At 39.4% G+C, this 27,286-nt stretch overlaps 1 protein-coding gene across 7 annotated transcripts in view; it reads right to left on the reverse strand.

Moving 5' to 3' along the window:
* CREB5 (cAMP responsive element binding protein 5) overlaps positions 1 to 27,286 on the reverse strand; it is a 258,000-nt gene that overhangs the window by 167,770 nt on the left and 62,944 nt on the right. For 6 of the 7 annotated variants that reach the window (XR_006018548.1, XM_042043551.1, XM_042043544.1 and 3 more), the window contains one exon: positions 7,097 to 7,269. Coding sequence is in view for 6 of the 7 variants with exons in the window: in XM_042043544.1 (XP_041899478.1) it covers positions 7,097 to 7,269 (173 nt within the window). In the remaining variant the exon portion in view is untranslated. Of the gene's footprint in view, positions 1 to 7,096; positions 7,270 to 24,179; positions 24,188 to 27,286 lie in introns of those variants that run through there. The other variant, XM_042043548.1, reaches the window with a different exon arrangement.

Below are 27,286 nucleotides of genomic sequence, written 5' to 3' on the forward strand. Positions count from 1 at the left end.
AAAGAAAAAGAAAAAGAAAAAGAAAAAGAAAAAGAAAAAGAAAAAGAGAAAGAAAAAGAGAAAGAAAAACCCAAAGCATTAACACTTTACTAACTTATAGTATGCTTCTATATTCCTTTGAAAGTGTTCAAAAAAGACACTGGCAACACAAACCATGTAAAATCGACGTGTTCCCTGTTCAGCACATCAGAGCCGATTATCTTATTGAAACAGATACAAACATAATTTCTCAGTGGGCAACTAATCTTTTATCAGAGTTCTTCTCATATGAAGGTCTTCACTTTTTACTCATTACAGCCATTGTGCTACCCCCAACAAAGCTTTAAGCCGTTCTCTGAACTGACATGGTGTAAGACAGCATCCCAAATCTTGCTACTTCTCTGGAACCCGCAAATTATTCTCTTAAATGAAAAGAAATTTTTAGAAAAGCCTTACACCAAACAAAGTCTGTATTGTTTGAGTTAGTGTTTTACTGAGGCTTAGTTACCTGTCAAACAGGCTGACACTTGGATAAAACACATACTGGAATCATGCATTGGGGCATGTTAAGCACAAACCTGTGATGAAGAGCAGAGCTATGTGATTCGGCTATGCAGAGCCCTAATGATCTTTTTCTGGTCTAAGGGAAGCTTGATCCGTCATATCAAACCCACTGCAATTCTGAGATCCTCTTCCATCCGAAAATGATTTTACATCTGTTTTAGTTCAAAGAGTCATATAAATCAGAAGCTCTGCCCATAAATTTTGATGACACCTTTAAAGAAGATTTATACGGTGTGTATTATATATATACAGGAGGTATGTAAGAGATACCAACCACTAAAATTAAGGAATCAATGATAGATTCTCCAAGTTCTGTATATCATATATAAGTCCTATTTATGACTTTCTCTGATGTGAGAGCCAACCAACGCCTATGAAAGCTCAGTATTTCTGTTCAGATACAATTATGGGTGTAGTACACTATTCTGACCTTGTTTTCCTATAGTTCTTGCATGGGACAAGCTTTTCAGGACAAAACCATTACGATCCATTTCTTAGAAATCACTTGCATGAGAATTGGCTCAAGCATGGATTCACTGCCTATCTCAACCCACCATCAGGAGAGAGACGGCTTGTTTCTTCTCATAACACAAGACAACAATCCTAGTAAGAGTCAGTGGACAGCCAGTCACACAATATCCCTTACACTTTTTGGTTTTGCTGTTGTAGAAACAACATTTCTAACAAACTTAGGACTTCTGTCGAGTAGAAAGTATGAGGTGTAAAATATAATGTTCATTAATAAATTTAACCAACACGTATAACAAGTGCATAACTTTCAGGATAATAGTTGACATCAAGTCAGGTAAGAAACACACTAAACTCTCTTCATTTCAGGTTGACAGGCTGTTTATTACCTGGCTAATGATCCTCCTTTCAGTCCCTCAAAAGTCACCTTGATATATGTCAGAACTTTCCAGCCCCTTCCTAGACCTGACCTTACAGCAAGAAAGCGTTTTTGGTAAGGCAGAGGAGTATGTTCTTGAGGACAGAAGAGAGATGTTGTGAACAACCACCTGTTTGTGCTGTGCCTGACGCACAGGCTGGTGCTGTTTGCTTTTTTTCTTCCTGACTCAGCATTATGGGGAAAAATTGAGTCAGCAAGTCCTGAACATGCAATGCAAACAACAACAGAGGAGGTTGGAGAGCAGACAGAGCTTCTAAACATCACAGACAGAGCCTGCAGGTCAGTGTGTGGACCTGGGCAGCAGCTTGCTAAAAGAGATGAACAGCTTGAGAGAGTCCAGCTCATTTCCTCCCTCATCACCCTCTCTATTAAGCTAAGCTATGAGACAACTTGTTTCTGGGAATGGTGCACTTGTAATAATTTCCTAAGTACTTCACCTGAGCTTCCCAGAGACTTGTGGCTGCTGCTCACGTGTAGCTTGATGGGATTCCATGTCAAGGCTGGCCAAGGTCAGTGTGGTAGAAGGGACTACAGAAAACATGTCTTAGCATAAACAGAAGAAAAACAAGCAGGACCATTAAACAGGAATTAAAGCCAAACCTTTAGTACAAAGACAAGAAAAAATAAAATTTGGACAGAATGACACCGTCAGATGCTTTCTCTTCCCACCTCTTCCTTTTCCTCCCCTTTCCAGTGATCTAACTGATGTTCTTACATCCTGCACAACCAAGGCTATGGAATGGACTTCATCAAGGGACTGACTGGTCATTAGATACTTCATCTCTCACTGCACGTTTCTTCTCATCTCACAACATACTGTGGTACTTCAGTTCAAATACATGAGTTGGAACAGAGGCTTTCATCACAGATTTTCTGGAAAGGGAGCTAGTCTTTGAATTTAATAAAAGCACATCATTCCATGGCCTCTTTGATGCCACACACTCCACCACCTTACTAAGAGCTTAAAGAGAGACTTTCTCGAGGTTGTACAAAGACCCTTCTCAGTCACCCACCTATTCCAAGTGCCTTCCAGAACTAGCCGCATTAGGGACGGGTTTCTGCCTGTGATTGCCTCTTACAGGAGTCTTCTCTGTTTCCTTAAGATATGAAGGATGATAGCAGGATACTCTGAGAACTCAACAGCAGTTGCAGTCTCAGATAGCTTGTGCTATGGTGAAAATCCCGTGTTTGCCAGGACACAGGACAGATCTGTCCTTCTGCCATCTGAGGCCCTCCAATTAAGACTGAGAAGTTTTCTTTCATTTTCCAAACGGCCAAGGCCGCCAAACCTGTTAGTCCCACTACAGGCATGGAGTAGTCAGTTTTTCTGACTACTCCATTTCCCATGCCCCTCTGTTTGAAAAGCATTCAAACCCCTGAAAAGATGATAAACTGGAACCAGAGAGACACATGTGGCATCATGAGAGGAAAGAGAGAGGAACAGTAAGGCGATGTATAGATGTTAAAATGAATGCTGCATGTGGGGACTGAAAATCTGTTCTCCCACTGGTACCATGATTCTTCAGTATGTCAAGGCACCAGAGGCATCTTCCAAACCCCTTTTGTTGCTTTCTCCTACCTGCTTGCATTTCACCAAATCTGGTTGCAATTTCTCCCTTTTGGTGTTGTGCCAGAAGACCATCTTATCTCAATTAAAATGCTCTACAACACTTTAAAAACAGATAATCTACATCACATGGTTAGTGCTCTATGTCCACTTTGGAGCCTGAGTTCACTGAAACTGGACGCACTCTCACTCTCCATTTAGTACAATGTTAACAGCTTGCTGCATCTGTGACAATCCTCCATCCACCCATGTTCTTTATCAGCTGCAGAGTGGTACCAGTGAGTTTCAAACAGGAATAATTACTAGTTATGTCCACTAATAGCTTGAAAAACTAGCTTGAGAGCAGGTTACCTTCTCTGTGAACACTGAGCTGTTAGGTTGCAGCTACCAACTGTATTTGATAGTCTGAAAAACACATCTTTCCTAGCACAAGATGTGTCCAGATAGAGCAAGCAGCACGCTGTGTTGTCACCAATTTGTCTGACCAGAATTTTCTCACACACTACTGTATACTCAGTCACAGAAAAAAAATGGAGTTATTTTAAAAAGAAGACAATCACTGCTATCGTACAGCCTAGTTCAGAGTCCCATATCTTGAGCCGATTCAGCTTATCTGCTTTTCTATACCTTTGACAAATGTATGTCTTATATCATTTTTTCTTGCCTTCCTCCATATGCCATACTGCTTTTCCTCCGTGTATCTTATCTTGAAATGATGTGCTATTAATCAGCCAAAGACACCCTTCACTGCTAAATGTTCCTCAACTGATTTTCCATCAGCACAAGTAGTTACTAGTTCCAGCATTCCTCCCACATGCTGAAGGCTTGGCAGGGAGGGAGGAGGGATGGCAAGGAGGTTAGAGACTGCCTCACCACATAAATACTATCTGGGACCTTTACACCAACCTGCCAGCTTGCTGGAATGGTAATGTTGCTGTTTGTTCTCAACAAAAGGAACACAGTGGGAGGAAAGTGGGACTTCACCCTGTCTTATTTTTTAAGTTAATAACCTTCATGCTCTTCTCTTTATCTGATTAATCTGGCTGGGTGCCTGTTCAGTAGTAGTTGAAGCTTAATACCTGAAACAATGTGTGGATATACACTGTGCCAGTAAGGCTTGCCCAACAATGCACATTCTCTCATGTTTTCCCATGCCTTGTGTCAATATCTCATTTTATATGTAAGCCCCCAGAGTAGGGGATAGGGAAAAAGAGAGGCATGGAGGGAGAGAGGGAGGGAGGAAGGGAAAAGGTTAGAGGGAGAGGGAAAAGAAAGAGAAGGAGAAACAAAAGTAGGGAAAAATTACATCCCTTGGGAATGTCAGCAGCTACAAACTCGCCCACTCCTCACCATGAAAAGAGCTGTGTGCGGGCACAGGTGGGTCCCATTCTCTGTTACTAGAGCACAGCCTACAAACAGGGGCTAAATGAAGACTTTCATTGCTGTTCCCTGTTTTCATTGGAGCAAGGCCATCATAAACATTTGCAGGTGGCTTGGCCATAGTCTGACACTAAAATATTTGTGGTTGTGATAAAAATCAGAATATTGCTACAAGATGGTTCTATATAACCTTCAGGGCTTGATCCTACTCTTACAGAACTCAGTGAGAGTTTTGCCCAGTTTCTTTCTGCTGGTTTTACTGCTCATTAAAAGGCATTTTCCCTGGCACAATTCTTCATGGTAAGGACTCATCTACCCTTTGAGGCAGCTTCAGATGATTTTTTTAAAAAGGGGAACTCAACCAAAACCTACTATTTGAGCACCTCAGAATTTGGGCTAGTTAAATAGCTGAAAAATCTCAACTTTGCAAGGCCAAATCAAAACCACCAAACTTTGAGGAACTCAAACATTTTCTGAATTCATCTGGATTTTTTTTCAGTTGATTAATACTAAAACCATTGTCCAGGCTGTATTCCTCAAGTATGAGTCGTGGATATAATTCTTAGCATATTTAGAAGGATAAGATGAAGATAAATGGAAATGACAAGATATGTTCTTTGAGTAAGTAAAACAGACACCACAGACTGAAGGAAGAGAAGACAAACAAGGATGCTCAATACTTTGGCAAGTAGAGGAAGTTGAAAATACGGCAGTTATCTCCTGGGACACACCATGAACAAGAAACAAAACCTCCTAGGAAGAGGGAAGAATGGGGAACAGAGTATGCTGGAGGTAACACCCTAAGTCTCATTCACACACCAACTCGCACAGAGACTAAAATGCTGACAAATGCCTCCCAATAAAGCAGCTTTAGACTCAGACTTAGGAAACATTTGTGTGATTCAGTCACAGGGAAGAATTAAGATATGTCATGACAAAGTTTCCCAAATGAGACACACCGCTGACTAGGAAAAGGCCTTTTTATCCTCAACCTCTCCAACTTTGGAGATTCTAATCACTGTGGCCCTGAACCAACACAAACCTAAAACCTGACTGACAGGGTCTTGCAAAACCACATGCAGTTTTTTTCTCATTATATAGAAACAATTGTTTGGAAGCCAAGTACAGTCTTACATAAAACACCTCACCACTGAGTATTAAAAGTTGTTTGGGGTTTTTTTATGCTTTTAATTAGGATCATAATTACCACTAGACCTATTAAGTCACAATTTGAACAGGAGCTTAATCATTCTTAACGCAAATAATGGCATTAGTTAATGTTTTTCTTTCTAAAACTGAAAAAGAAACTGTTTCTTCCTCCCTCCCTCTCTCCCAGCCCCCTGTCTTTGAGCAGAATGGGACACATAGAAGCCAACAATTTTGCTGGATTCACAGGCAAATGGTATTGCATGTGAAATCTCAGTGAACACTGTGTTTTGTCAACATGTAACATATACAAAGGGCACATCCATCAAATACGTTTACCTGACCCATCTTACCAGATTTATATATTAAGAACCAAATCCTGAAATAGTAGTAAAAAGCAAAATAGAGGAGCTTGGCCAGGAGCACAAAACTAGGGCAGCAGATGGAATCTGTGTTCTGTGAATGGCTGGATAACACGGAGCTCAGTGCCATGGGCCATCCCAGCTACCACAGGAGATACAGAGCCTGTGGTCTACACCAAGAATCTTGAAAGAAAACTCAAGAATAACTGGATTTTCAATTGCCAATGCCACGATTTCACCTTTTGGTTTTATTTTGAAAAGACTGTAAGTTGATCATCAATTATTTAGACAATGACTGGGGACAGAGACTGCTTTCACACTTATCAAATAATGGATGTGCCCAAATTACAATGACAGACAACAAATCTAGACTGCTGCTTCTTTCTTAGTCCACTAATATATATCTTTTTATCCATACATTTTCATGCAAAATTCTCAGAGCTGTGTGTTGAAAAACTGTACCCTCAAGCCATCAAAGCAGTTACTGTACAATTAAAAACATGTTCTTGTGACTTATGAGGATCTCATACTTGCTGGAAGTAACCAGGTATGCTGAACATGGATGGTTTTGTTCACACAGTTCTCCAAACATTAGCACTCAATTGGCATTCAAGCCAATACAATAAGCATCCATACTGTCAATTTATGGTAATAAATATGGATCTATCATCACAAACTGACCAACTGTTCACACTGTGACAAACTCTATTTATCTCGACGGCCTTTTTGTCTTCCAGCATTCCTCAGTTAACCAGAGGACATAGGAAATAGCTCAATCCCATAGAACACCCAGAATTCCCACTGAAGGAAGTTAAAGGATCAGCTCCACAAACACTTTGTCTTTCTTCCCAGAGCAGTTATAAAAAAACCATGAAGTATGTTCATAAGATAAAAACAAAAAAGTGGATGGAGAAAGCAGGACTTCCCAGTAAGTAGAGCATTCCATCCTTTTTGAAGCGGGGTGCCACATTTGGAGTAACCTGGCCATTCCCCATAGTCTGCAACGTGTGCTGCAGGCATCCTTGCTTATGTTGGCAGGGTCAAGTGCAAACTCTGTAACCTCAAAAACCACGAGAACAACATCTGGTCCTGCATGTAGCTGGACCTTAAGAACCATGAGGACAACATCTGGTCTGACGGGCAGCTGCAGGAGACAGAACCAGAGAAATGAGAAAATGGAAATGGACTCACCCAATCTGCCGATTTGTGGAAGGTGCTTGTGTAATGACAGAACTGGACTGTGGAGATGGCATGGCTTGTTGAATCACAACGCTGGTGTCATGGTTTGGCATCCTTGTGTTTGTCAGCTGGTGGGATCCAGGTCCCGCCATTGCTCCTCCAACCGTGTTATGCATGGAGATATTCTGCAAAAAGAAGGGAAATGGGAGATGGTGGAAGAAAAGTACAAGAAATAAATGTCTTATCTTGGTTTTCTGTTCTACAGGAATACTATTAGAAATCTGAAAGTATCAACAACATGAAAAGTTACTGGCTCCTGGTAAATCCCAAGCCAATAGATCTTGTTATAACCAACAATAAAGAAATGAAAAATAAATATTTACTTTCACAGGGCAATATAAATGGAAAAATACCCACAAGTTGACTAATTGTTCTTCTGTGATTGTGTCTTGTGATTTATAATGGGGATATTTAGCACATATTTCTCCTAAATTAATACGATATGAGTGCAGGACACCTGGATTTACTGCGTGAGCTGTTTACTGTGTACTGTGTCTGTTTAGAATGACAAGCAAATCAAGTTTTACAGTCCCAAAGTAACAAACAGTACACAGCACATCATGAAACAGCCATTTCTATTAGCCTCCATAGATTTGGTAGAGCAATAATATCCCAGAGGCTTAGAATAACACTGTATTTGCCCATATATAACCTTTGCTTCAGGTAACTCAGAGATCTTAAAAATTTCTTAAAAAAAGAAGTTCACAGATAACTCATATCCACTGAGCAAACAACCCAAGAGACTGGGATACTGCTAAGGAAGAAATCATGGAACAGGACTGCTCTCCTGTTAGGCCTGTACACAAAACACACTGCTGCTAAACCGCAGGGTTTGACTTGGCCTGCGTTTAAAAACAAACAAAACTCTCAAGCCAGAGATAAGCCACAGTGCATGCATATGAAAAATATGGTAACCTTGAGAGCATTATTTTTCCTATCAGGCATCAACGTGTGAATTGTTAGCAGCAAGAGGAAAAGAAACTTTCCATTGTCACCTTATGCTAGGCTGAGGAAAACGAGAAAAATAATCCTAGTATGTACACAGCCACTAAGACTCACACAAAGCACCTTCCTAACCACTGCAATACTCGGGATTTAAAAGCAAAGTTATATTTCATTCAAAATTCCAGTTTATGAGTCAATTTGTCTAGGAAGCACACACAACCACCACAAAGTATTTGTAGATAAATCTGGTGAGAAAGGAAACTCAGAGCTCTGATCAAATGTGGAAAACAGAAGAAGCAGACAAGACACTGAATCCCAGATCTAAAAGAAAGATTGTATTATGAGCCAAACAAATAATAACCTTTCATGGAAAAGGAGAGCAAATAATTAGGGGACCCCAATTGAAGGCATTAGCTATTATCCCCTCATCTCCCAATTTTATATATTTCATGTGATTTCCCAGGACAGTGTAGACACAGGGATCTCTGTTTCTTTTACAGGAGTTGTTCTGGTCTTTATTAACACATAAAGAGGCAGAGGTGCTGCCTACAGCTGCATGGTTAGACCACCTCACCTGGAATGAAGAGGACCCACCTTTGAGTTCCTCTTCCAGTAAATAATTTACCCATTATGAATCAGGTCTAGAAGCTCCTTATTCACTTAAGTATTCACTTAAGGAGCATGAATTACAAGAGGAAGCCAGACCAAGGACCTTAACTGTAATATTTCATAGCACAGTAGAATGGCAATAACCTTAGATATATGAAAACTTCTCCAAAGAAGTTCTCCCTCATCTACCACTTTCCTATTAAAATGTCACTTCTTCAACAGATTACTGGTTTCTGATGGAAAACCTGTTCAGTTAAAAAAAAAATATATATACAGCCAAATCTAGCTCAGGATTCAAGCCTGCAATGATGCTTTTGATCATGGCCAGATTTTGCAAAAACAGATCTAATATCTATCCATGTGCAGCAAATATTTTAACACTACCACTTCCTAAAGTGATCTCTAAAGGAAGTATGTACGGTGCTATGAGTCTGCAAGGCTGGGGAATGGACAGGATGGAAATCCATCACAAGCCTTAGACAAGTGGTACCCTGGCACTTGCCCAGAGTTTTACTGGACTTTGTTGTACCATGGCAGGGCAGAACTTAAAGATTTTATATCAGATTCCTGTGCTGCTAGATTAAGTATTTCCTTTCTCTTTTCCTTCTCTTTCCATTTTCTCCTATAATTACAGAGCTCTCTAAGGTACAAACAGATGAATTATGATGGATATGGAAAATTTTGTTTGCCCATAAGACAGTGTAATTGTTACCTTACATGCATAAACTTCCAGCACTGTTTCAAAGTTTTAACAATTTCCAATAAACTGCATCTTTTCAAAAAGTAGGCTGAGTATGTGATGCATGGAAAGTAAAAGCAGAGTGAAAACCTGTCAATGCTTTCAGATGTCCATTCTTCTCAGTAATGCAAGCACTGTTGTTGGGCAAGCGTGTACTATGTCGCCAAGTGAAAGCCTAAGGTTTCCCAACAAAATGTCAAACTCAGCATGACTCTGACATTCATAAGAAAAGGATTAGGCAATCTCAGAATAATTTACATCACTGAGATGCTTGTGAATCTACAGAGAAGTTCAAGCAAGTTCATACTTTAAGGACAATAAGTATGCTTTGAAAGACAGCAGGAAGGTAATGCACAGTAGATCTGACACTAAGCCTATCTGATCTCGCCGTATGCATCATGACATGCAGAATGACTCTGTATCACCAGCACAGCAAGACTAGGCTCGTTGCACGTGTGATGCAGGCAGTCTTCAGAACTCCCAAAATGGTTTTGATGTGTTGAGCTCTGCATCTGATTCTGAATGGATCTGGATAGAATATTAACAAGCTCCTTGCAGACTTGACTTTGGGCCCTTATAGAAAGAGGAAAAATTCAGCAATATTGGTTGAAACTGAGACCTCCACTTTCTAGTTGAATTGTTGTTTGGTTAGGTTGCTTCCAGCTCTACTTTTAAGGAGCTCTTCATGCTCTTCTACCAGGCATCTGTGAATAACATCTCCTTTGACTCCCCTTTTCATTATTCTCCATCTCTTAAGCAGATGGTAAAGATTATTTGATACTAGGTGTAGAGCTCCCAGCATTCCAGCTCAGAGAAGTCTACGGGAGCAATGACACAGCAATGACTGAGCTCTGCCTCTGCTTTTAATATTCCCAAGATCCGTCCATAATCTGAGAGTATGACAGCCACACACACTCAGAGTTTTCTCAGGCATCTTCTCAACTGTGCTTCAGCATTAGAAGAGGGCATATGAGCTCATCATTATTATCTATTTTATTAAACTGAACCTAAGTGTTCGCACAGGGAACAGGCCACCCATATGTCAGGAGCTGCAGAGACACAAAAGACATGCCTTAAGATTTATTTAGTGAATCTTAATTAAGATCCAATATATGAAGAGGAATTTATGTCCTTTAGGACTAAATTTCATCCTCACTAAAGTTTCCAGTCACTCCCACTGAAACAGAAACTAGGATTATAACACTGAAGAGCTTTTATAGAAATGCTTGCCTTGCCCATGTGCTCATGCAGTACTCTCCAACAGTATTAACATTCAAACAAATAAACCAAAAAGCAACAAATCATATCCTCAAACTGCTTTTAAATCAACGTGCTCATTCTCAACCCTTCCGGCTGCAGGAGGAAAGTGTACAGATCATCATCATCTTAACTTCTCCCCAGTTATACTTCATGACCCATTTTAGCTTCAGACTTAGAAGAAAACATTTGAGCATTTTTCTCCCACGTGCAACCATTTAAGTTTGGATAGGCAACACACTTATTTTTTCTAAAGGCTAAAAACCTCTTGTAGTCATGCTTCCATGTTCTGGTGGAGAGGATTACACATCACTCCACAAGAACACACACCCTGTTGGCAAGCTCAGCAGAGAAATGACAGCTACACAGACACAGGCAAAATACACCCAGGCAGTCACCGTTTCCCCTGAACCCTGGTTCTTCCAGAGTAACACCCATGCATTTCACACAGCACCACCTGAAGTTAACCACCATCTACTGAACTCAAAGGATGGAGACAACTGATCCATCCTTTATGATCTACGGTAACGTTCTGAATTTCAAACAGAGCTTCTTTGTGGTTTTAAACTATAAGATCTAGTTTCTGAACCAAAGTCTGTTTTTATTTTCCTACTATTATTTTTTAACTGTGAGGCTTACTAAAAATTGCAAACACCAGTTTTACACAAACTGCAGACCATTCAGGATTGTTCCATGTAAGCTTTCAGATCAATAGAGCTGTAACCTACAACCAATTCTACATAAAGGTATTCTGCAAACTATAACATAAATTCCCAAGTCAGAAGGTATTTTCCATTAAAAAAATGAAATAAAAATGTAGGTAATTTAAACACTAAAAAACAGGTTTTGCACGTCTTTTTTTTATGCAAAAAATCATGCATCTATATTTTGCTGCATAGCAACTTAAAATATTTTCCCATAGTTCAAGAAAAAAGCATCAACTTAAAAAAATTAGAGAGAAATCAAATATACAATAGTACTTTAGAATTTATACAGACTGTCTATTCAATATATATTAACATATATTAACATATATTAACATAATACATATCAATATATTTTAACAAGGACAAATATTCTAAGACAAAACACATTTAAATGGCAGTTTCATATATGCTTTTAAGAAGTGCACAGTAATATCTTGCCTGATTACTGAGATCCTAACTTCACAATACATAAAAAACATGAGTGGAAGCCTCCAGTGACACACTGCATATACTGCTTACACAACCAAAGAACCTGCCAGCTTAAAAACTTGGAAGACATCATTGTAAAGAAACTTATACATTAAATGTGGCAAATAATGGCAGGCTTCAAAATTATTTTAATCATATATCATCTCCATCAAAATTACTGAGGCTCTATGAATTCTCTCCTGACAGAAGAAAAAGATAGTCCCAAAACAAAATTTAGCACGTCTCCCCAGAAACAGCACCAATTCATTTATTTTCTCATTGTTCAGATCAATGTGGAAGGAAAACACCCTCACACCAGCCCATCACAACAGTTTCATCTGTAACTGGCATACAAAATCTAAACTGCCATAAGCACAGAACTAAGCTTGCTGCCCACTCAAGGCCAGTAAACACAGATGAGGAATTAGGGAAGAAAACAGAGATAAAAAATGAATTATATTACTAATGTAATTGAAGGTTTACAGGAAAAAGAAAGTCTATTATCAAGATTTAAATTTTAAAAAAAAAAAGGAGAAAGTTCCATTATGCAAGAGATGGGTGAGTGTAAACTTGGTGGAGACTGAAATGCAATACCTTTTCCTCTTCTTTTTAAACTGTAACATCTGTAGGGCTTGAATGAGGAAAAGCATTAAAGCAGAAAAAAAGAGGACACAGAAAGGAACTTCTGGAAAATGCTGTGTAGTAACATTAAGCATAAGGACAAAGCACTATGAAGATCTTATTGCAGACTGCTAAAATCCATTTAACTCCCCTAGTTAGCAAGAGGTATGAAGTCACTGAATGAGGCTGACACAAAAATACACAACCGATGCCAAAGGATCTATTCCTCAAAATATTTCAAAGAAAGGCAAATGCTCACTTAACAGCTACCTGATAAAAATGGCACATTACAAGAAACAGCAGGCATGATATAGCCCAGAATGGAGAAAGACTCTTCCCTGCCCCCAAGCCCCCCATCCAAAGTCTCCCCCCGAACTGGACCCAGCTAGCTATCCACACCACACTGGAGATATGGGTATATCTGACTTCTTGAACCCCAGGCACGACTGCTCAGTCAAATGTTATCAACCTGATCTCCAAAGGGGTAAAAATGTAAAGAAAAATTAAACTCCTTACTCAAGAATGACAAGTAATGATAGGCAGATGGGGAAAGAAGGGAAACATTGCTCTCACTGAAATCATAAAGCTTTGAATCTGTACTTATCAGTCTCAGCCACTGGCTTCCAATTTTTTGGATCACAGACCTCTGTCAACCCTCTGAATTTCACACAGAGCACTCTGTGCTCTTATCATAAATTGTGTAATTAAGGCAAGATGGTTCCACAGACCAGATGCAGATGACTTACCACAGCTTTGCGACCACCAGCAGTTCACAGACCAGAGTTTAACTGCCACCCAAATACGGCTTTGGAGCACCGTGACTAGAATTTATTGACAAAAAAGATAACATTTCTAAAGGTATCTATGAACTTCAGTAATCCTTGTCTTTTTTTCAAAATGTCTTCTGTTTTTGGAGCCTTAGACAATTACTGTTAATTAATGGATCAGACTTGTGTACTGGGGCTGGCAGGAGCTTTGAAAACTTTTATCCTAAATATCTGTGTTGGAACACGCAGGGAAACTTCCTTGTTGTTTTAAATTAGGAGGGATTATTCTTAAACGTAGACTTTCTGGCTGCTCCTCAAGAGGTACAAACCAAAAAAAAAAAAAAAAACACCCCTCATAAATAATTTTTTGTCCTGTTTTCTTTCAATAGTTGTTCCTATGTTATCAGAAAGACTTTCTGAGATACACTGAGTGATGCAAACCGCATCTGCTGATCTCCAGCAAACTACATGGCACTGCTAAGCAGCGTGGCACAAGACACAGGACAGACATATGAAGTGCTAAGCCAGGTATAAGCCATCTCAAGGCTCTAGCAGTCACCACTATAACACAAAGTCCAAAGGGCCAATTTAAGCACTACTAATCCTCTTAAGGCCGCTGCCTGAAGGATGACAGCCCTGCACAAAATCTCTGCAATGCTGCTCGTGCTGCAGGCCAACCTCTGGCTGCCCCCGCCGGGCCTCTGCCCCTCGGGCACCCAGGGAGCACTGCCACCTCCCCCGGTCCCTTCCTCGCACCTTCACGGGCAAATGCCCATGAACTTCTTCCACGGGCAGGAGAAACCTCCCTGCCTGCCCTCCACTTTGGCTACTGGTTTAAGCAAATGCTCTGACTCCTCTGATACTATGAACAAAATGCAGGATACTTAGAATTTTTGGTCTTTTATCTTAATTTTTTTGACATGATCTAATTACAGTCATTCAGTGGTGCCCTCTAATTATCAGTAGAAATGAATACTGAAAGATGACCCTTGTCTTCCACAATTCCCTCCCCTCTTCCCCCACTACCCTTCTCATGCCCTTTACAGCATGTCTGTCCAGACTATGCTTGTAACACCCAAAGCCTTCTTTACACAGAGAGTAAGCAATACATGCTGTATATATACATATGCAGAGGTACCCATGATAAACCACTTACTAGAGCTAAGGAAAAAAAGTGATATAAAGGAACATATTTTAAAGAAGAAGGAAACTTTGGAAGATTGGTCTCACCAGAGTTTGAAAGGAAATAGCTTCTCTATGGGAAAAGATGACATCAGATTGCATGCTTATGTCTTGAAGTTTCCTACAGATATTTCCCATTTTTCCTCAGGGTTGCTTGTTTCATGCACAATTACTTGTCCAAGATAGCCACTAAAGCAACATAGAACAAAGAGCTTCTTCTGTTCAACTAAACTTCAGTAACACTAAGTGTGCAAAGCCCAGTTTGGGTCACTCAGGGTGTTTTGCACTGCTAACCCTGAGTGCTAACACCACATTAAGTCCTGCTAATTGGGAGGCTAAAAAACAGGGGGAGTACAACTGGCTCCCTGGCTCTACCCAGTTCTCTCATTCTTCATGCAAAAGCCATAAACTGACTATTTCATTTCTTCTAAGTTGCCTATTGTGACATTTATAAACAGGAACCTGGCAGCATGTCAATGGTGCAAACTGATTTCCTTTTCTAAATACAATTTTAAAAAGCAAATAAACAAGGTTATGCATGCTAATGAAACATTATATGCCATGCTGGAGCTAGTTTTTCTCAAATGTATTCTCTAGAGCAGATGGAACACCAATAAACACAAAACAACAAACCCTTTTATAAAAAGCATGTTTATAAGAAAATACATTCTCCATAGAACTTTGTCTAAGGCAAAACTGGCTTATATCTGTAATGTTATCTTGGGGACAGAATTATGGTCCCATTAGATTGCTGTAAACAAGGGAGCTCGCCATGCATTTCAAATGGAGAAGGGCTGGTAAGAAACATGAAAAGAAGAAAAGAAATTTGCCAGGATACTTACTAGGTGTAATTCCTAAAGGCCTTAGTTGTAATCAAGGCCTTATTGTGCTAAAACCTGTATAGACACATTGATGGACAACACTTGCCCACAAGCTTCAGAGTCCAGAGACAAAACAAGGAAAGTGGAAAGAAGAAAGAGAGAAAGTGATTTGTTCAGCCAAATATCAGGACTCAAGGCAATGGCTCTTTTCTCCCAGTCCAGTTCCTTGTCCATTATTTTGCACTGTTTCCCTGCATCTAGTACTTATCTACGAATTCAGAAGACCAGAAAAGTTTAAAAAAATAGGTAAAAAATTCAAAGAAACAAAATTATAAGCTCTACTTGAGTTTTTCTAGCACTATCATTTCATTTCTGTAAATCAGAGTGCACATACTAAGTGGGTACTCAAAGAACCTTCTCAAAGTAGGTGCATGTCAACTTTTGCAGGACAAGCAATTAGACGTCCAAAAGCAGCTGCCAGATCTGGAGGCCAGTCAGAGGGTAGCTGAAAACCTGGTTTTCCTTTCTTTATTGTAAGGAGTTTTGTTTTTATCCATCATGAAACAGAAAGCTGGGAGGGGGGAGGGCGGCAATCCTCCAGGAATTGCTTTAAACAAGCCTTTGATATGGCTAACTGAAGGCACTAGGCTTTTCAACACTATGCGAACCATTTATAATCTGTTAATAGCAAATACACAGAGACAGCGCTTCGGCATTTAAATTTGTTATATTTTATTTAAAGCTTCTTTGAAATTCTCATCATTGATTTCACTGGCATAAGTTATTGGCATCATGCATGAGTTACAGCACTAGCTGTTGACTGCATTCAATGACCAGAACATTTTTTAGACAGAGCCGTTGGTAAAGAGAGCAAGGATGGTAGCAACAAAACAGCCAGCGATTTTCCATTCAGGCAGTTTCAGGCAGAAAACCAGCAGGCTTAACTTTTCTACTAAGAAGTCAAGTGGAAATGCTGCTACCCTGGTAATAAAATGCATCTCCTAAATATTCTCTTACCCCCAACCCACTGTGCCAGCTGTGTTGGGCCAGGCAGACTACATGGGCACTCAAACAAAAGGCTAGGAAGGGTCCAGGAGTGAAGGCTAATGGTGGTCTCAAAAAGCACCCAGACAAACCGTTTGCGACATACGAGAGATCATAGGTTTAACCAGTGAAGTGGGTTTTCCAGTGAGCTGGTAGGAAAATCATTTTGATTGGTGAAAATCATAAAAGGAACACCAAGATATCAAGTTAATTCACCAGGTCTCCTGGGAAGTATATCACAAAGGCAATCATGCAGTTTTGCAGGATCCACAATTGCATCAACCAATTTTAGGTTGATGCTTTGGGAGAGGAGAGCTAGTTTAGATCTTAGACTGAAAGAACTTAAATAGAATTAGGCACGTAATTTGGAAGCATTCAGGCAAAAATTAATAATCTTTGTAGCCATAAGAGTTTAAAAAGTTAAGCTTTAGAAAGGCCAACAGACTGTCTACACAGAAGGTAAAAAACTTAAATACGCTTCTAGCTAAAGGAAGTTCACTTCTACTGAGTACAGCAAGGGCTACAGACAAAGAGACATTACAAGAACGTGTCCTCTCAATCCTCAAAGCTGGTAAGCAGTCTGGTTGAGGAGAAGCTGCCCTTGTCCACCTCTGCGTTAGCTTCAGCAAGTGGCAGACAGGCAGGAAAAAAAAATTAAGACTAGGAGAATAAACATGCTTAGAAGAAAGATAAATCAATAGTGGTCCTTTTGCAAGAAACAGAGTTGACTGTCCACTGATAAAGGAATGTGACTTGGTCTTAAACACAGATGGAGATCTCTGGAAGAAGAGCTATTGTTAATGGGAAAAAGAACAAGTAAGCAAGCTGGTAGGGAGCTTGGACATACAACTTCCCAGGACAGGGACAGTGGAAAAGATCAGAAACATAACTCCTTGGACTGCAAAGGTGTTCTACAGGTCAGGTACACAGCAAACTGCACAGCCATCCTTTTCCTCACTCTTCTACACATTTACTGCATGACTTTGATCAAATTACTTCACATTCTTCTGCCTTACATGTAAAACAGGACAAAGACCTTCAACAACTACATAGTGCTTAGAAGTGACAAGAGGGGAATAGCTTTCAGAGAGACAACAGAGTGTGCTTACGAAGGCAATGTAACACAGCAGTGACAGAGCAGAAGAGGGGTTTTTTGTAAAAGAACTCCACAGGACTTTAGAGTAGCATGCATTTCAAACTCACAAAAATGACAAGAAATCATAATCAAGATACTTTAACCAATACAGAAAATAATTACATGATGAGTACCATTAGAAGAATTGCAAGACCAAAGAACAATTATTTGGTAGCTGGAAACAGGAGAGAAAGACATGTGTATCAGTAAGAGAGAATAATGACTGCATACTCAAGTCCAGAAAGTCCAGATAGCGTTGCAGGATCTATTCTTCAGAAGAGGGGAGCTCAGCATCTGCAGAAAATTGTATCCAATTAAAGGATTCCTGGCTGTACATCCAAATATGGGTACTAAAAATTGTAAGCCATTTCAGAAGAGTCAGGCTAAAAATCTTACTGAGGTTATATGGTAGTGGTGGTGGTGAGGGGGGTGAATTCTCAGTTGTAAATGTGGGATATGTTTGGCTCGGCTTCTTTTCTGACTGGAGGAAATGGAGAGAAAAACAAACAAGCTGCACTATATTTGATAATGCTACCAGACAATCATCCAGATGTACACGCTTCCAGTCACACTAATTAAATGTGGTGTGGAGCCATCCTGGGGAAATTACATACCATTCCTTTAGAGTACCACATGCTTCTGAAATGCCTTGGCAAAGTTCTCACTCCATCTGAGGAGCCACAATGCTCCTTTTACTAAGTAATAAATAATTGATCCTCCTGTATAATGGTGTGACCCAGCCAAATAGATAACTTCATTCAAGGAGGCAAAACATAATTCAGGCAGGAGTTTCAGCTAAGCACTGAATGAAACAGGGCGGGCAGGCATCCTTGAGCAACAACCTAGCTGCACATGGAGAACTGCTAATTCTGAGCACTGTCCTCCACACAGCAGCTTTTGCCTACAAAGTGGCTGTCAGTGGGATAGGTTTATAACCTAAGCAATGTTGAGTTGAAGGACAGAGCAGAGGGTCAGGACCCAGCCTGAACAAGTAGCACCCCAATCCTGTTCTCAAGAACAGCTAGCTCCTGGGTGTCAGCATTAAAGAAGAGCAATATTACCCTTCAACCCTTGAACACTGCTCATTTTCAACTCATCTAACTTACAGTTTTAATATACAAGACTCAAAAAATAGCTACTGAGGAGTCCAGGAACTGCTGCTTGCTTTTTCTTCATCACCAGAAGACAATGGAATGGACTGTGCTCTGGAAATCCATTGGATCACACTGTCTAAGCAAAAGGAAATAGGTTTTCCAGTAAGATAGTGCTCAGAAGGTGATTCTGTGTATGTTTTAGCCTTTTTGCCAGTTGTCTAGGAAAATTACAATGATAACTCCCTGACACAGACAGTATTTTAAAGACTTAAGCTGAAGATAGCTGCTAAATACCACCATCTTCACCATTCCTGTGGATTATATAAGAAAAGGCAATGTGACCCCTGTACGACATTCTAAAAGCCATTTCCCAAACATTTCATAACTGAATGCTTGAACTCATTTCAAATGCTTGCTACAAATTTTCATATTTGAAAACAAAGGCTGAAAAGCCAGAGCTGTTTGTGACTCAGTGGAAGGTCTCCTTCAAAACACATCATCTCACATTTCTCACCTACAGCTCTGAAAATGTTTGCAAACCTGAATTCAGTGAGTCTGGATTTCTAGAGCTGGCCCAGAATTTTGCCCAGAGTTTTACATTTTCAAAGAGTCAAACAAGAAAGCTGATAAGTTTATCTGGATTTACTAATTGTGTCCCATGTAATAAGACCTGAAATTTTAATTCTTTCAACAAGATTTATTAGGTATTGGCAGGGATGCATATGGAAGTTTAGCATCCAGAGAAAAAGCTATTCAACAGAGAAAGAAAGAAAAAAAAAGTAAACTCAATGAGGTTCAAAGCAAAAAAAAAAAAGAATAAAGATTTGTGCGATAGGAGAATATACTTTGTTGTTCTATTAGATTATTTGCTTTAAGGCAGAAATATGATAGTCTGAATTTTAATAAGATATGGTAAAGTCTGTGATGCAGGGAGTCCAAAATGATTATTCTTCCTTCAAAAAGGACAGACAATGTACTACCCTACAATACTTGGTCTGTCTCTTCTTACAGTAAACATTGCTAATGCTCCTGGAGAGGGGCTGACCTTGCCAGCCAATTACATTATGCTAATTTGTCTGTTACTATAACTCCTACAGAGGCATTCACAGCTCAAAGCAGGACACAGATTTATATTGTCTCTTCCAAGCTGCAGACTGTAGACGTTAATCTCTCTCCCTCCTTCCAGTTACAACTCCACATGGCAATATCTGCATTCAGTGCCACTGCACATTGAAAGAGACAGTTATTGCCAGCTTTATTCAACTTAGAAGACAAGCTGTGGTCCTGCTTTGCCCTCTTAATAAGTGTTACTCTATCTCAGAAAGCATATGCATGGTAACAGCTGTTTTCATATGAAAACATGTGGTTTCTCATATGCTTTTGAAAACACCACAGGAATGTATTTGCTTGCTAGATGCTAGTGTCGTGTCTCTACATCCAGCAACAAAATCATTGAAAGGAACTGAATACTTTCTATGTTATACTCATGTATTGTAAAAATACCTGTTGTTTTAAAGCAAAAAAAAAAAAAAAAATCAGCCAGCTGAAAAGATTTAAAGTAAAAATAAGGCTCATAATTTAGAAATTATGTGCACTACAGTATTACTTGAACATGGGATCAAAACACTGGTCTTCTGCAGACATATAGCAAATAGCAAGCTCCATGCAAGCAGTTTATAGCCCATGTTCCTTCATGAAAACAAAAGCTAGTGAGACCTGCCTCTTCTAACTGCTGGAAAGATCAGAAGTTTCCCTAGCATCTTTTAGCTGAGATAGGATAAACAGAGTATCAAAAACAATTGAGTCACAGCAATTCATAATAAACTACTGTCCTTCAAGTAAACCACAGTATTGACCTTTACATGCTTCTTTCCCTCCCTTCACAATATTTAGGGCAAGCTAAGAGTATCCACACAGCCAGTTGCATGTCAGAGGGGGTAGAAAGTAGCTGATTTGTTGGGCTACTTTAACTCAGATGTGCTCAGTGTAAGGTCAGGTTAAACTGAAAGCTAAATATTTGGGTAAATAAAAGTTCTGGCTGTGGTTTTGAAACCGATTTCAACATCAGCTGACACAGAAACTGACATAAATATGAAGAAAGTTTTCAAAGTGTTATAAAGGCAGGGAAGTTACAGATTGGCAGGAAAACAAGAAAAATGCAAAAACATGCCTTATGACAAGGTCTTACAGAAATTTCCCTTTGGCACTAAAAATAATTCCACTGCAATATTTGTAGAAAAAAAAAAGAAAAAAATTATATTCCAACTAGTTTATGCTCTAATACCAACAAAATGTAGAAAACCATCCAACACTACTGCAAGACCTTCTGAACACACCAGTATCTCTAGGTGGTGTTCCAGTACATCTCATGTAACTTAAAAAATTTTACACCTGTGTCTTGATGGTGGTTAAACACAGGGTCACACCAAAAAGTCCCCCATCACACTGAAATGTTAATGTTTTATTACCTATTAACAGTGAGGGGGCACACAGAAGTCCACACAACTCTGTAGGACTGACTTTACAATTTCCAGCAGATCATGTTGCACTGCCGCCTGCAGTTAATGCCCTGAGCCACAGGCTGGCTTTTAAGAAGGTGCTTAAGCACACGATGCAAAGAGGTCAGGAGAGCAAATGAACAGCAAGAACTGGTGAAACTCCTGTGACAGCTTGAGGTATGGCCCTCAGGCATCTGGTGGGCCCCTTTCCATGGGTTATGATTCCCTCCTTGCAGTCTGTGAAAGGTAACACTTGCCTGGTGGGCACACAGGTCACTACGAGGATCTAGCATTTTGCAAACTACTGGCAGATGTGCAATAAACCCACGCTGACCTTCTTTGTAAAAGCGAGCAGCAACCAAAGACTTATTAAGATGCCCTGGGCATAGGAGATTTAAGAAAACAGGTTGATTGCTTGTGCAACTGTTTCTACCAGCTAGGAACTAATGCACCAGGGACAAAAATATAAAGCCCTCGGAGGAAACAAATACAGGATGTCTCACTGGGAACACTATGGTCTTAAAATGATACAAGCCAAGGGAATAGAAATAAACCCTTACCTGACTAAAAGATGTTTTGCAGTTATCAAACAGAGGTACAACCTTGTTCATTTGGTTAGACACTACAAGGAAATGATGAAACCAACTTTCAATAATACCTCCTTAGTAGTGCCCAGAGCTGTCAGTCCCAGAAGGTAACTGAGAACATCTTTTACCTAAGGTGACTCTTAAAAGCTCAAATGAATAGGAAGATCAAAAATCCAAGAGTTTGTGTCATTGAGAAAAACAGTTCATATGTTGCACTGGTCATATCTGCAACAGAACAAAAATATCCACCATGAAATCATATTTGCTTCTTTTTCTGTTCACATATTCAGAAGGAAGGAAGAGGAAAAAAAAGAATAAAATCAGGTATAGGCTGCTGTTCAGAGGTTTCTAATCCTACCAAAACAGTACAATAACGTGCTCCTGTTGGACCTCAATTTGACATCCATAACTCCAGTTCTTCACCAGAAAAAGAAGAGGTTGATTTACAAATGCATCTCCAGTTTTCCAAAAGGTATCCAATAACTTTGTGCAATAGCGGGTATTTTCATAAAGCACAGTGGTGTGAAAAGACTTAAATGTACGTACAAGAAAAATGAAATCAACTGCTGGAGGTATATTCAGCACATACCATATAAAAATTCATAAAAATATTTACAGAATTATATTGTTCACCTGCATTGCTCTTTGGAGTCAGAACTGGCTTTTCCATGAAGACAGTTAATTTGCTCATAATGATCAACACATGATGTATCTCTGAAGTCTCCAAAATTAAATTTTCTACTCATTTTCCAGCTGATGAACAAAAGGAAACTGCTCTTCCTGCATAATTAACTTAGCTTATACTCCTATGATGAACAGTCTATACGAGGCTATATCTGTACCAGCTATATGACAAAGTCTCATCTATGACCTTGTTATGCATGTAGAAGAAAAAAATATTTTTAAAAAACCATTAAAAATCACACTGCATATTCCAGAAACTTCAGCAAAAATGACCTCACACTAGAGGTGATCTAAAATTACCTTATTTTACATACAGAAATCTATCGTATTAGCAATATTTTCAAAAGATGTAGTAAAAGAAGAGCATAATATGAAAGTATGTTGAAGCTTAAGCTTTCCATTTAGTTTAGTGGTTAGACTGGTTTAGACCAGCAAAACTGGTCTCTTCGTGAAGTTTCAAGAATTTCTCCATTGCAGGTGTAGCTTCTGATTATTTCTTTACTAATAATTACTGGCAGAAGCTTATCTGCTTGACAGGAGAAGGAGCATTTAAAATTACCAGAGTACCACATTGCTTTACGTCCCAGAAAGGGTGAGGGTGTCTAGCTGGCAGAGCTCATGGAAGTGACAGGGATCCAATCCAGACAATGTCTGTACAGACAGCACTGCAGGTTCCTTGGTTGCTCAGCTCTTTCACGCTGTATTAATAACCTTTGAATGCATCAACTCTGGAACAAGCAGAATTATTTTTTTATTTTCCTGGAAAACATGCTGTGGTATTAGGTTAGTAATTTAATCTTGTTGGCAATATAATAGTTATGGCATAATCCTTCATGTTATAAAAGTAATTGCCATAATCATAAGCCACATTCAATTATTTCTTTTTCTACATTGCAGCTGCAGTGGTTTCCCACTCCCAACCTGCCGTCCTGTTGCTGACAAGACAAGAAGGGGCAGAAAGCAGAGCTCACAAAACACTACTACATCCCATGCCCTTCTCTTGCCTAATAGCAAGTGACTCCCCATCCCAGTTAATAAAGAGCTCCTTGTCCCTCCATTATGCAGTGTAATCTTTAAAAGATTACATTCTCATTTGGGAATGAGCCAAGAGCCAGTGGGAAATTCTCTAGTAAATTGGATAGGGAGACAACAATATGAAGGGCAGCTGGATGGTAGCACATTTTTTTCAGGGCATTCCTATTCCTGGGGCCCTCTGGCATTGTTAGAAGTCCTGCAGTCTCGGCTTTTTTCACTGCTCTGTTGTCAAGAAAATGCTATTCAAGAAAGGGATACAGATTAGCTGATTTGAAGATGGAATGTGAGGAAACGAATATTAAAGAGTAGGAAAAACAGAAGAAAGACCAATTTCTTTTAAGTCTTAGCACCTTACATAAAAACAAGGGAAGAACACTTTGTTTTAAAACAATGTATTAAGTGTATCAATTGCAATAGCAAAATATGCTTTTTTTTCTTACCCAACTGTCAACGAGAAGGCAATTTGAGCACTCCATCACTAGCAGCATATTAAGAACAATTCTGAAAGGAACATTTCCCTCAGTGACTCTTTCCCCTTGCCTGCACCTTCCAACAGATGCATTTGCTTTGTGGAATCTGCTTTCCACTCCACCCTACCTGTGATCCAGGATGGAGAAAACCAAAACAACACAGGGCAGGAGGCCCTATCTCATTTATCCCTGCCCATGGAGGGATGTGAATGAGAAAGGCAACAGTACTTTTTGTTGCATTTTTTCCTTTTTCTTTGGGAGTTTTTTGGGGGAGTGGGATTTGGTTGGTTTGGGTTGGGATGGGTTTCGGGTTGTTTGTTTTTATTTGGTTTGGGCTTTTGTAGTTTGTTTGGGTTTTTTACATATACACACACTTTTATTGTTCTTTAAAGTATTTTCTCCACAAATCACATAAAATTATGTATCCAGAACACTGCATAGCTGACTGATATTTATTTGGTCAATTATGGCATACATATATTATCATCTCATTACTGCATTTAGTTAGAAAACACAGAAATCTACCAAAAAAAAAAAAAAGAAAAACCTCTAACAAATGTCTTTTTTTTTTTTTTAAGTAGCGGACCTTTTCTACTTCCCCCAGAAAGATAAGTTTTTAATCATAATTTGAAATTATGATCATTATTCCCTTTCATGTTACGTAATTATTTATTAGGAAGAAGTAAAAAAATAGTTCTCACAGAAGGGTGTCAGAAAGATTTGGTTTACCCCTAAATTTCTGTTTATCCAAGTACAACTTTCTTCATCTGCAGGACTCAACTAACAATAGTTACCTTCTGTTAGTCCATGGGAGGCAGTAGTTAAAATACATTAAAATAGAGGATTGTTTGCAATTTAAAACCTTGGTGTTGGGAAGTCCTGATTCAGCAAACTATCTCTCTTCAGCAAACTCCTGCACACATGCTTGAAGTTAACCATATGTTTAAGAGCTATTGAAGTACGTGGACTTTGGCCCCATTTCAGAAAATCAGTTATATACACATTTAACTGGCTGAGATAGATGAAGCAAAGAAAAGAAATTTGGATATAAGAGGCGCACCTGAAAAAGATTCCAGCCACACAATAATCCACAAAATAAGAACTTATGTGCAGAGGTGTAACACTCGTAATAGTTTTCCTGGTTTTCCTGAAACATATATGTTGGCATTTACAATTGCATGAGTTTACTGTACTGGAAAAAAATAGCGTAAATGGGAAAGAACTATGGTAACTTTGTCACCAGAGGAACAAACCTTACACAGATGTATACTTCCCAAGGGACACACACAGAGATCTCAGAGGTAAGACAGGAGTGTGACATGAGAAAGAGTATTTTAGAAAAGACTATAAAGAAAGCAGAGCCATGAGTGTCCAGACTGACTTTCCTTTCCACTTTTTCACGGGTGAACTATTCTAATACCCAATATCAACTGAGCACCTTCATGCCTCCTCTTCTCTTGTACAGCCACATCCCCTGACATCTCATTTCAACATTAAGCAGAGAAACTAATTCTGTTTCCTTGGGTTTGGGGGTGGGAGGAACAGGAGGGGCATGGTGGGGAGAAAGGTAAATTTCACTTTTCACACCCTTCGATCTCTGCTCCCCCAGTTCTGCTGAGAAGTACATCACAGGAATATTTTGATATCCCACTTCTTAGAAAACAAAGAACTGTCTTTTTAATGTCTGCTTCATGGGAGTGCTGATTTTTCACTCTTTCTCTCTCACTTGAACAGCCTCATGATAGGCTCCCTCAGCTTTGTTCACGTCTGAGTAATATTATTTTCCCTCTTCTTCTGTGTTAGTTTTCCTTTCCATTTTCCCCACTAAGTCTGATCTGGGGTAGGAATACAGCCTTTATATAAGTAAAAAAGAAAGGTACTTTTCTTCCTTTCATTTCTTGCCCCCTTTAGCAACTCCTACTTTCTTGTCTTCCTTCTTTCCCTCCCTTCCAGGACATCAGGGAGGACTCTTCCAACAAAAAGGAGTAAAGACTGGGAAGGTATCTTATTTTTATTTCTTCCTTGATAGGAGAAGAAAAGGTAGGGCTAGGACAAAAATAAGCTGCCAGATAGAAGCCCAGACAATCTGCAGATTGGGCATCTTTCACCTTTTCTTCTAGGTGTCATGTCTCAGTGTCAGTGACAAAGCCAAAAGCCAGCTCCCTTTCTGTGCCTGCTTGAATTTCCATAGGCCTTGCTAAGCCCACAAAGAGGGAGAAAATACCTCCACCCCACACACACATCTCAGGTGAGGGAGGAAGGGGAGGAAGAGTAAGTGTCTCTTACTGTAGGAGGGGAAGCCACCCTGGCCTCATGAGCACACACGTACTTTCTGTTGAGAATGAGCTCAGAGACCTACTCAACAAACCACCAAGAGAGGACTTTTAAGATTCACTGAAAGGTGCTGTGGCACCTCCATCATCACGTTACGCTTACAGACTCCACAGATTAGACATCAACACTGTACCTTAATGGTTTTTTGCCACTGTTTCTTTTGCAGATGCCTTTTATTTAGAAAGGGAATTTCTAACCTTCAATAAGAAATACTGGTGCAAGCTTACAACTAACGAAAAGGGAGAATACAAAGCTTGCATGACAAGGCAATAAATTTCCCTAAACACTACATTGTAAATATTTACTGAGACTCACAGGAAAAAAAATCAGCAAGACCCTCAGAGAATAAATTTCCAAACAAAAAAAAGCATAAAACCAAAAGGGGAACTAGTCATTTTCTGGAATTCCAAAGAAAGAAAACAAATACATTTCCGGGCTCATAATGATTTTCCTATCCACATTAAGCATATTTTTCCATCAAGAAGATTTCTCTTAATAATAGTATGCCATGAAGGATCATTAGGCAGGAAGAAAGGGTCAGAGCAAGGATAACAAAGATGAAAAGAAAACTGCTGAGAGTTCACCTCTGCTGTTTATTTTGAGGCACACTTAAGATTCAAGTCGGACAGTCCTAATTGTATTCAAAGATTTAGTTCTCTAAAGAACATAAACAAAACTAGCAAGGGGTATCAGCCAGAATAAAGCTTTCTTCATAGAGTAAGGTCAGCTTTTGTTTGTTCTTTTATATGATAATATCCACTCCTTTGTGTTGACTTTCAAATGTTTTAAAAAGGAGAAAATAAGTATCTGAAGACTAATGGCCTAATTCTGCAGGGGCAGCTCTTTTAGCATGTTCTCCTATTTTCTAGCTTCCTTTGGTTGTGCTATCCTTACGAAACATTTTAAAGCTTTTACACCTAATCTAGGTTAGCATGCTCTGGTTAGCAGCTTGTATCCATTGAAAAGCAAGGCAATAATCCATCTAGGTTTAGGGCTTTTTCATAGAACTGATGCAGAGCTGTGTCAATTTTAATGTCATGCTATGGAGGGTGCATGTAGCTCTCTCCACTTTAGAGGATTAAAAGTGACCTCTCTTACCAAAATCAATAAGGGCAGCTTGCTGTGACTAATAGGTTGTAGAAATT

The sequence above is a fragment of the Corvus kubaryi genome, unplaced genomic scaffold, assembly GCF_017639235.1.
Source record: "Corvus kubaryi isolate FWS band 111438036 unplaced genomic scaffold, C.kubaryi_AGA036_p1.0 37398, whole genome shotgun sequence".
Taxonomy (NCBI): domain Eukaryota; kingdom Metazoa; phylum Chordata; class Aves; order Passeriformes; family Corvidae; genus Corvus; species Corvus kubaryi.